This window comes from Stegodyphus dumicola, chromosome 4 (genome assembly GCF_044657685.1).
Source record: "Stegodyphus dumicola isolate Sdum_Otavi_A_Nest chromosome 4, ASM4465768v1".
Classification (NCBI taxonomy): domain Eukaryota; kingdom Metazoa; phylum Arthropoda; class Arachnida; order Araneae; family Eresidae; genus Stegodyphus; species Stegodyphus dumicola.
The window spans coordinates 241,988,131-241,999,751 of NC_140771.1; the positions used below are offsets into that span (position 1 = coordinate 241,988,131).

At 30.5% G+C, this 11,621-nt stretch overlaps 1 protein-coding gene across 1 annotated transcript in view; it reads left to right on the forward strand.

Moving 5' to 3' along the window:
- Window positions 1-6,123, forward strand: part of LOC118193461 (transformation/transcription domain-associated protein-like) — a 313,501-nt gene extending 307,378 nt beyond the window's left edge. Inside the window, exons 67-68 of the mRNA XM_085816144.1 lie at window positions 1,767-1,860; window positions 5,878-6,123. Of these exons, the coding sequence (XP_085672270.1) occupies window positions 1,767-1,860; window positions 5,878-5,987 (204 nt within the window). The 3' untranslated portion in view covers window positions 5,988-6,123. The remainder of the gene's footprint in view (window positions 1-1,766; window positions 1,861-5,877) is intronic.
- Window positions 6,124-11,621: the final 5,498 nt, after the last annotated feature.

Below are 11,621 nucleotides of genomic sequence, written 5' to 3' on the forward strand. Positions count from 1 at the left end.
AATATCGGTACCATTTTCCTACTTACAGATGTAACTTTTTTTATCAAACTTGGGGGGGGGGGGGACAAAACTATTAAACCTTTAACTAAAAATGTTTTTGTAATTACATTTGAGGCCTTCTAGTTGCTGAGGAGATAAGATAACTGCAAATAAATCAGGACATGTGCTTGTGAATGAAGTGGTGCCTGCCTGAGGTTTTTCACATGTGACAAACATATATGATTATGCTATTAATTTTAAGTACCTAAGAAAGTATAGAAGATTATTGTGTGACCTTTTGTCTCTTTTGACTTCTTAGCTTAAAGTAGCACAAGAATTCAAACAAAAATATTTATTATCATATCAACTTGACAGTTAATAAACAGAAAATTTTGCAGGAACATAAATTTGCTTTCTTGCAAATAGAAGTAAGACCTTTTAAGCTAAAATCAAGTTAAATTAACCAAAGAGTACAACACTAGCAAGGCTTAGCTTAAAACTTGACTGCACCCTCATTAAGCAGTTAGAAAGAAATTATGGCAAACTAGTTGCAACATCAGAAATTTGAAGTAGAGTAACACCCAGCCTATGCAGCCAAGTGCTGTCTGATAAACTTTGAAACTTGAAACATGTTTATCCTTTAAACTAATTTGCATTCTAATGAAAGCTGATAAAAGTATAGAAAAGCCAAAATAAGATAAAATCTTTCAAACACAAGCCTCTTTTTCTTAAGTCTTCCACAAAAATATTTTCCCTGTAATAGATATTTTAAGTGTTTTGATATAGGTAATTAACTTATCCTAATATAGCCTTAATTGCATTTAAATGGAATTTTTTAAATTTCTGTATTATTTGATATTTTCAATTAATTATGGAATGTAAATGATTTTAAGTGGAGAAATAAAGTAGGTGGACAGGTGTGTCTGTGTAAGTAGTAAAAAACTGAGCAATTTCTAGATTACCTATGTGTCACATGGCTTCTGTAACACTAATGACATAGCTAATTAGGAACTTTAACTCAAGCTTCAAGCAAAACCTTTCCTTGGTTGAGCTTCCATATTGTATATTTGTGCACATTAGCTTCTGTCTCTGTGCTGCTTAGATGCTATTTTGTTGTGCTCTCCTCCTATCTCAACAGTTTAAAAAATGTAAATATACTGGAAATAGGCACAAATAGATACCAAGTGAATTGTGGTCACAAATGTCAATTGGAATAAAAATGACTATTTAATCTTACCCAGCTGCCAAGTTTCCTTTTCATTACAGATTCAACATTTTAGCATTCTATGCAATTAGAATTCTTCATCCTCAATATGCATCTATGGTCTGTCCTCTCTACATGTGCACAATCAGTATTTCTATGTTTCTTTATCTCAGTGTATATCTTATTACATATACATTCTTGATTTTAAAAAGAAAGAATGATTCCTTGCTTAATAAGAAAAAAAAATTTAATGTGGAAATTAAATAATTTCTCTCTTTTCACTTATACTATATATAGATATATATATTTTCAAAGTATTCTTTGTTCTGATTTCTGTAAAATTAATTTTTACATTTCATTTATTATATTTTTAGTACTGTAATTTTCAGTTTCCAAGTAATTAGAAGAGGTGTATTTCTATTCTATTTGTAAATTTATAGCTTCAAGTTTTATCTCAAATAGAGTAGAATTTTGTTTCAATTTCATAATAGCATAATAATTTAAAAACTATGTTTTATTGATTTTTAAACAAGATATTTATGTCTGCCATATTTTGCTTTTCATGCTATGTGTTACTTTATAGCATTTGCATTACATGGAGTCCAGGGTAAATGATGAAGAAAGAATAAACGACATGGTTACCAGACTTGTGTGTGAAGCATTGCAAAGAATTGATGGTATAAATTTATTCATTTATTAAGAATATGTAATCATTTATCAATAAAGTTTGTTAAGAGAGAAGCATAAATATCATTTGATAATTCTTATAAGGTTTTCAATCTAATCCCAGACATTTAAAGTATTATTTTTGTTTTACAGTAATGAAAATAATTTTAATTAAAATTTATTGTAATAAATTTATATATATATGTATAGTAATAAATATTTTTTTACATTTAAAATATTTTTAAGTGTGTATTCTGTACTCTTTTCTATTTATTTCAATGAACCACATTTACCTCAAAAATTTGCTTTGATTACAATCAGATTTCAAGAAGCATATTTTCAGCATTAGAATAAATTTAAAATATTCTGCTTATGTATATTCACAATGATAATTTTAATTATTTTCATTTTAGTTAGCCCTTGATATCTGAATTGTTTTAATTTGTGTAAATGTGTTTTATTTGTAATTTTTCATGTTATTTATCCATTTTGAATTATTATGTGTAGTTTTTAGTAATTTATGTATTTAGCAATTTTTATGATAATTTTATATTTGTGTATTTTGTATTTTCTGTACTAAGACTTTCTAAATCATAATATGTAAACGATATAAATATGCTGCTCAGACGGTATAAGGAAACCTACTGTGATACTGAAGGCCCGGGTTCGAATCTCTGAGAAGGAATGGCTGTAATTGTCTGTCCATTCATAAGAGGTAATGGTGGCCCACCTAATTAGGTGCTTTCACAGTAAAGTGGCCACCACTTCCGAACTCAGTAGTAGTCAAGCCTAAGTTTGCTAAGTGCTAGCCAGTTAGGGAATGTATATATATGTGTGTGTGTACATACTAGTTTACAAATAGTTAGAATTGCAAAATACTGGTTATTCACCCCATGATCTATTCCAATTTGGGAGTAGATTGGATGCATGATGTTGCTTTGGTCTTCTTCATATGTAATATACAAGATGTGGAAGGAAAGTAGTGAGTCTTCTTGCATTGTGCAAGGATTGCCAATCCTGCAATTTCCATGCTACAAGTCAGTAATACGTCTTTGATCTCTGGAATGAGTATCTTCTATTTGATTTGAATACATGCTTGTTTAGAGAATATTTTCTAAACATGTCTTATTGTGTCATGTCACTGCAGTGGAACATTGAAATTTTCAACAATAATATGTTATAAAGCTTCATTTAAAACTTAAGAAAAATGCAACTAAAAAATTGAGGAACCATGAGTATGTGAAGAGCATACTTTATCAAAGCCACAAAACTCGTACAAAGCAACTTTGGAGGACTGTGAAATATTGAAAATGAGAACCATGTTGGAACACATTGCCCATCCAAAGTAGACAAAAATGCAATAGGGTTGAGAAATCTCATGCCATCAGAACATTGACTGACAGTGATGAACATTAGCAGTGAGTTAAATTTGAACTATTATTTGGTGCATGTACAGTGTAACTGTTCTACTGAGCAGATCCTAGGAAGGGGCAAGATGGTGCACAGCACGTGGGCTGCCAAATTTAAAGGCAGCAAAATGATTATTAAATATGTTATATTTCTGTAAAACAGGGTGGTTAATTTTAATTTGCACGTGGGCGGCAGACAGTCTACGATAGCTACAGTAGAACGTTTGTGTTAACTAGGAATTGGACATGCAGAATGTGCGTACTGTAATGGTTCCAAAAACGCATTACCAGATGGAAAATCAAAGAAACAGTCTATTTGGATCTGCTACAGTGCATTCAGAATTGCAAGAAAATGATAACTGGTTATGAATCCTGGTTTTTTCCCCCGCAATCTGGAAAGTGATGACACAGCCAAGCAGCTTATTATATCCCAAAAAGGCAAATATAAGCAACTCCTAAATTAATTTGATTCTTATTTTTTCTTGAGTTCTCTGAAGATCACTAAAAGGAATTTGTGATGCAAGGAAAAATTGTGAATTAACATTATTATTTTGATATTCTCATAAAGCTATTGAAAAAGAAAAGGTTTGCTCATTTGTGTCCTAGAATTTGATAATGAATACTTTACTATAATAATGTCCTTTGCCACATAGTATTTTTCTGTTTTAGAATTTCTGACTTGGATAGGCATTTTAGTTATTTTGTAGCCCCCCTTATTTTTTAGATCAGAATGCATATGACTTTTCCTTTTTTCTCAAATTGAAAATTTATCTGATTTGCCATTTTAGACAGCATCAGAAAACTATAAGGGACTATTTGAAAACGTTTCTTTTCTAAATGTTCCAGGTGTTACAAAGATTGGAAATGGCATCTTTTAGAGGATGCAACTTCCTATATAGGGACTGGTTCAAAGAATATACAATTGATTAGTAACATTTGATTACATGCTATATTTCACAAAAGAAATCTCATTACTTTTCTGCCATACCTTTTTAAATACAGAGTTTCCCTAAAAGTCCTCCAAGAAGTCATTTTTTCCCATACTTAAAAAATAATTGAGACATATCTATGATGGAGATTTTGCAAGACAGTTATGTGATGAGCTAACCATTAAAAAGAATAAAGTTGAAAGGCTGGTGAAGTTAAAAAATTTTATACATATGTAGAATCAAAAGTGCATTGTATGCTCTCAGCCTGATTCATTATTAAAATGTTAAAGTAAAAGGAAATCATTAGCAATGACCTATGATTATGATTCATGCAAAAAGATTAAAAACTAATTCAGCTTAAATGACTTTGCTCAATAACTTTGCTTCAACAACCTGTTATATGATGGTTGTACATAAATTTACCATGTTGTCAGTTAGTTACTATATAGTGAATGATAAATAATTTAATGAATAATAAAAAAAAATTATTACCACATCTTGGGGGTAAAAAGGGGGATAGAATGAAAAGAAATTGAATAAATACTGCTCTCTGCAAATCAGTAACAAAGTTCTAATGCTGTAGATCAGTGTGATATTCTTCACATGTATAACTGATAAAATTTCTTACTTATGCATTTTGCTTACTTATGCATTACATTATGCATTTTGCAATAAAAGTAGGATGTGTTTCATAATAGGTCTGCCAAAATTAAATAGAATATATTGTGGCCCTTAAATTAATATCGAAGTTGTCATTTACAATACCTGTTGACAAATTCAATTCAAATCAAAATTTAGTAGGTTGCAGAGAAAGTTACGACTCTCTCAAAAAAAATTAAATGTGAACTTTGATTTGAACAAAGAACTGTGTGCTGTGGATTTTTCAGATGAAGCAACACAGTTCTGCTTGGTGATTTAAAATAAGAATGCCCGACAGATCAATGAAATTTTAAGGGCAGTCGGTGTCGGTGATGTTAACCAAATATGCACCATCAGCTAATTGCCATAATTGAGATCCTATTTATTATGAAGAAAATTATTTATCAAATTAATAATTTGTTTATAGATGTATTTTTTATGATAACTGTATCATCTAGTTCAGAAAAAATCCTTTAAAATAAATATAAAAGAAAAGTACACTAAAATTATTTAATATATTTTTTAAACCAATAATATTTTTTTAATAAATGTAAATCTTCAGTGCAGGAAGAACAATATAAAAAAAAGTCAAATGTAACCCCCCCCCAAAAAAAAAAAAAAAAAAAAAGATTTTAGCTGAATATTTTTGAACAAGGTGATTTAAAAATTAACAAAGTTTTCTGCCAAATACTTTAAAAAAAATTGTTTCAATTCATCAACTGAAGCCAACACATTAATTAAAGTAAAACTTTTATGCAATTAGAATTTCTAAAAACTTGGTTCTATTAGTAAAATTAAAAGTAACAATAATAATACAAAAAATAATTGAACCTAAATCTAGTTAACCATATTTTCAAAATTGTTAATGTTCTTAATCTAATTGTTCTCTTTCAAGCTATTTATGGACAATTATTTGTGGTATCATTATGTTGTATACTGTATATTGTGGAGAAAAGCATAAGTGGTTGAAAGATTATTATTTTATTTTCTAATGTTAGTTTTTAGCTTATTTCTGTCATAACTTTAAATTTTTATTTTGTATATATTTCAGATTTATCAAAATGTGAAAGTGTTAGACCTAAGGCCTGCAAATTGGTGAAGTGTGCAAAAGACTATGATAATTTATGTATTATGGACCCACTGTGGTACCCATGGTTATAGTTTTAAATTGAGATGAAAAAAGGTGTAATTTATCATTTTACAATGTACATTGTTTTGTACAGTTTTATATTTAATTTAATAAACATATATGTATATATATATATCTTTTTATATAAAAAAAAAGTTGTTTTCTGTTCTTGCATTGTGTAATTGTTCTTTCAGTACATGATTCTCTCACTTACAATGGAAGCAACATTCTTACTGTGCACTGAAAATATCTATAATTTAAAAAAAAAAAAAAAAATCTGAAAGATTTCAGATTTTAAATTACGTCTAAAGGGGCATTTCTTTAACATTTTGTGTGTTACCTTTATTTATTAAATATCATGTTCTACGTACTCAAACTATAAAATTCAGTTCAACAGCAATCTCACAAATTAATATTAAAATAACCATATCATTAGAATTTTCGATACAGAATCTCACCCACTGGAGAGATTCCCCCCCCACACACACACACACAGTGTTCCCATTGCTCGCTTTGAAATCATTTAGTTTTTTTAATCAAAAATTCGTTGAAGTGTTTTAAAATCTGAAATCGATAATAAAACAAATTTCAAACTCGAATTAGGGCTTTTACATGACCATATTCTATGGAAGATTACATTATTCAAATTTTGATGGTTCTAGATACCATTGTTTTATCATAACATGAGAAACATACATACATTTATGCAGATTCTTCATTATTTAATTTCTTTAACTGTAAGGCAGGGCGATAATATATGGTGGGAACAATTTGAAAAGTGATACAGCTTTTTAAAGTTTTCGATGCAAACTGCCAAAACAAAATTAATAGTCCTTCAGGACAAATTGCCCCTTTGGATTAATAATGCACTATGGATGTGTATCATCACATCCTTACAGTCATTGATAAAGTTTTGTGTTGCCCCCTTGGAAAATGTAAGAAATTTAAGTTGAAAATTTAACCTGAAAACTCGTGATGTAAAAGAACTGTGTTGCCACTCGCAATATATTTGTCTTTTGAATTTAATAAACAAAGAGTGATTTAAAGAAATGTATTGCCACAGCCCAAATTAAAACATTTTTTATTTTACACACAAAAGTGTTCTGTCATTCAGCAAAGCGTAAGATATTTAATTTTCTTTTAAATTTGTTTTGTTATTACTTAACAAACTAAGCGATTCAACAATAAATACAGATTCGTTTCAGTTATTGTTAATGACTACTGGTCCCCACAAAATTACAGTAGCTGAATTCATTAAAATCATCTAAGTATATAAAAAAGAACTCCCCTTTGTTGTGTGTGTGTGTAATTCATATAAATCTACAGTTTTATTCTGAATACAAATCTACAGTAATTATTTTGTTAAAGAAAAAGAAATCTTAATATTACTCTGCAGGTTCAATTTTGAAATCATGTTGCCCATCTTAGGTTCACACTGTCATTGTTGAGTTTCCGCAATTATTTTTTACTAAAACCACGAGATGGTACCATGTCTTTTCATCTTCAGAACAATATAGAGGCTTTAACCCTTTCACTGCATACTTTTTTTATCAAAATAGGTTCAAAAATTGCATAATTTTTTTATTACATATTTCAAATCTACATATACTTTAGAGTTAAAAAAATTTACAAAATTGCTTTGTAAAAGAGTGTTTTTTTTTTTTTTTTTTTTTTTTTTCAAATATACAATTAGATCATAGAAAAAGGTTGTCAGAATACTGAAATTGAAGTATAATGATATAAAAGGAAAATTTTGAAAATTAATATTGGTTAAATTATGACTTATTTTATAAAATATAAAGGTAAAACATATATACTAAAAAAAATATTTGCATAATGTAATATTTTACATATCCATTTTGCACCACTGTAACGTTTTCAATAGAAAATGAATTTTCAGATTCATCACTATCTGCAGAGGAATCCGAGAAATTTTCATCAGTTTCGCTATAGCTATCTTCAATATACTTGAAATCAGAGTCAGAACTACTATCAGTGTCGGAAATATCATCAGGAATATAGGTTATATCACTCGCAAAATGCTTCCTGCCAGCTTCTTTGAACTCTGAAAAGCGCGCGCAAAATGCTACATTACGTATTCTTGTATATTTGTCAGAAATGTGGACAACTAACGCCATCTCTTAGCCTACATCTAAATAAACAATTAAACATCACAGAAAAGCCGGAAGGAAACCTTGAACTGGGAAAGACGGGTTGCACAGTTAAATAGACGGCAAAATTTCATCCCCGTGGAAATCGTGGGTTGCGCAAATTTTACATTGCCTGTGGAAATCGCGGGATGCGCAGCGAGAGGGTTAAAGCAGAATTTAAATGTGCTGTCAATCAATTTTTCACAATTATATCAAAACACCCAGTGTGGATTGTGGTTTTCAAAAAACAAAAAAAAAGACAAAACCAATAACAAAGCAAGTACCAGTTCTTGCTGAAACCATTAAATGGCACTGTATTAGTTTACACTATTCTACAGTTTTATTCAAACTTGGAGAAATTTTGCACGTTTCACCTTGAACTAAAATAAAAGAAAAATTACACCTGAAAAAAAATTACTCTGTCTACTTAAATGGAGCTCCTTCACTGTGCATAAAGCTTTGCTGGGTAAATAAGAAAGGAAGAAGAAATCGTTGCAAACTCATCCTTAATTTCATTCATTATGCACATCCTTAATTCCATTCATTATGACTCTCATGACTGTTGAGTCTGCCAGAGCACTTAGCATTAAATAGCTACAAAAAAATATGCTCTAGTATATAATAACTTGATGAATCTAAAAAATTATTGACATGGGGAGCTCAGATTTTCATCAACGAGACATAATATAAGAATAGACCTAGCTAGTCACTGATCTAGCCACACAAATCACAGCTGTGCATATTTGTATTTGCTTAACCCTTATTTTTTTTTACCTATTCCAACAGCTTTTACATTATGGGAACAGAATTAAGTGTGTTTTGTGTATGTTTTTTGCTCTTCGGTCTGTCAGTCTTAACCAGCTTCGTAAAATTCCGTACAGCTTAGCGCTATTTTTAACGCTATAAAATGGACATAAGAAATATTTTTGGAGTTAAGCTTTTCTGTCTTTTTAGTACCTGTAACTAATTTTTATGGCCGATGTAGACACTTCCAAATTACTATCTTTAACTATATCAGGAGTAATGAAAATAACTTGAGTTTGCCCACAATCAATCAGAATAAATATCAGTTACCATTAACGGAGCTCATTTAATACAGTCCTAAGCACAACTTGCTGTCAGAGTCCCAATTCTTTTATTTGAGAGAAAGGCAGAGCCACAGGTAAACTGGGGTCATCTAAAACATTGGCTGAAGCTTGGACCCCTTGTATCCTAGGCAGTAATCAGACCCCGTTGTTCGAGTTTTGACTAAACAAACTAAAAATACATGTTTGCTTCTTGTGTAAAAATGCATGTATGCTTTTTGTGATTAATAATTCAAAACTCAAATCGTAAAATAATTGTAGAACTTTTAAATTTTGAAATACATTTAAATGATTTACGCAGTCAACACCATTATAATGAGGCTAATATATATAGGAGGAACAATGAGGCATAAAGGCATTTACTGGATTTAACCAGGGCTGCCAATCCATGGCACAAGGCATCAAAATTTAGGGTCAACAAAAATTTTAACATTAAGCATCAAGCAACAAAATTTAGGGATGGAAAATTTTTTAGAACATAGGTCACACACTGGCCAACAAAATTTAGAGGTGACAAAATTTTTAGAATTTATGGAAGCAGCAGAAAATTGTAGATTGCACTGGGCAGCAAAATGCCTAGTATTGACCTGGTATTTAACCCACATTTATACTACTCTTTAAAGGAAGACAGACCCAGTTGTAGTATTTTGGGAACTAGTGTGCCATAAAATGTTATCTCGTGTAGTAATAAGGTAGAGAAGATTTCAAGAGAAAGGTTATCAGAGGCTTCAGAATATAGTCACATTGACGAACAATGATAAATATCTGATTTTAACTGCGGTAATACAATTGGCAGCTCTTGCTAGAGACCTCTGCAGCATGCAGCAGATAAACAACAAAGAAGAATTTGAAGGCATAAAGGCTTTTCAGTGACCCACTTTTTGCCTTTCCCTGATTTGTACTGACTGCAGAGATAGCTTATACTGCTGCATCTATATTTAAATTTACAGCAGTGGATTAATGTTTTGTTTACAGATGAATTCTGAACTAATGTATTGACCAGTTTCTGATGACAGTGTATTCGGAGGATAGAGTATAGATTGGAAAAATGTGATCGAAAGAGAGGTGTGAATGCTTTGGATTTATGGTTTGAGGAAGGATTATATGAAGATCCCATTCAAGGTAAAAATGGTCATTCAAAATCTTATTTTGCTAAAGTTTTTCACTCTGTACAGCGCTTCAAATATATCAACGAACTGGCGTATGCTAAAGAAAGACAAAAAATGTGCGAAGGGCAATTGTTTTTTCACTGAAAATCTGCATAAATATAAATTACGGCATAGAATATTATTATCCAAAGATATCTCAGCTGATGGCACATAAATACATGTTGAAGATTCAAGAATTTATGTAAAGAAGGTGTATGAATATCAGCTAAAAATGTTTTCAGTGGTGATGAAACTAGGCTTTTCAAAATACCTAGCCTGTAAAGCTGTTCAGTATCATGGATAAATTCGCTCCACTAATTTAATCTGACCAAAATCTTGTGTAACAGAACGTGACACCTCTGCTGATAAGAAAGTCATCGAAAGGAAGCTGTTTCAAAAATGAGTATGATATATAGCGAATAAAAATTGAAAAATAATTCCAGATATTATACAGAATCCCCCAAGAAAACCGCTAAGGCGTTAAATGTTTTTTGAGATAATATTGTTATGAAGAAAAATTCAGGGCATTAGGAAGATAAAATACTTTATTTTTTATTTATTTATATAAACTCTTTTTTTTTTTTTTTTTTTTTTTTTTCCCCTATAAAATTTAGTTTTTACTTCCTTGTACAAAGTAAAGGAAATATTTGAAGAGAGAAAAATTTTGGGTTTCAGATTTAGGCGGAAATCCAATTAGATTATTTTCATGTGTATATCTCGCATAACTCAAAAACGATTAGCCGTAGAACGTCGAAATTTAGTATATGGGATTATTATAACATCTTGAGTGGACCTCCCTATTTTTATTCCAATAGGTGATACCAAATATATATATGTAAGATAAGAAATATGTGAATCAAAATTATAATTTAAACTAACGGCAAGACTTTAAATTTTCCTCTGTGTTCTAAAAATGGTAATAACGTCTCTGGAGTGCGTCATTTCTAGATCCCTTCATTTTGTATGGCCTGCGGAGCGCTGATGACGTAATAATTGGGAACTGAAACTTTTAACTCAAACCAAAACCTTTCTCTTTGTTTTGTGCTTCCATTTTGCATTACTAGTCACTTCAGCTCCGCTCTCTACCCTGGTAGGATGTAATTTCGTTGTCTTGCTTGCTATCGCAATAATATAAAAAATGTAAATGTTCTGTGAATAGGCACAACTAGAGTACCAAGTGATTGTGGCCACAAATGTCAATTGCAAATAAAAATGGAATTAAATGTGCCTCGATTGCCAAGTTTTATAGATATTACCAAGTCAACATATTAGTATACTACGCA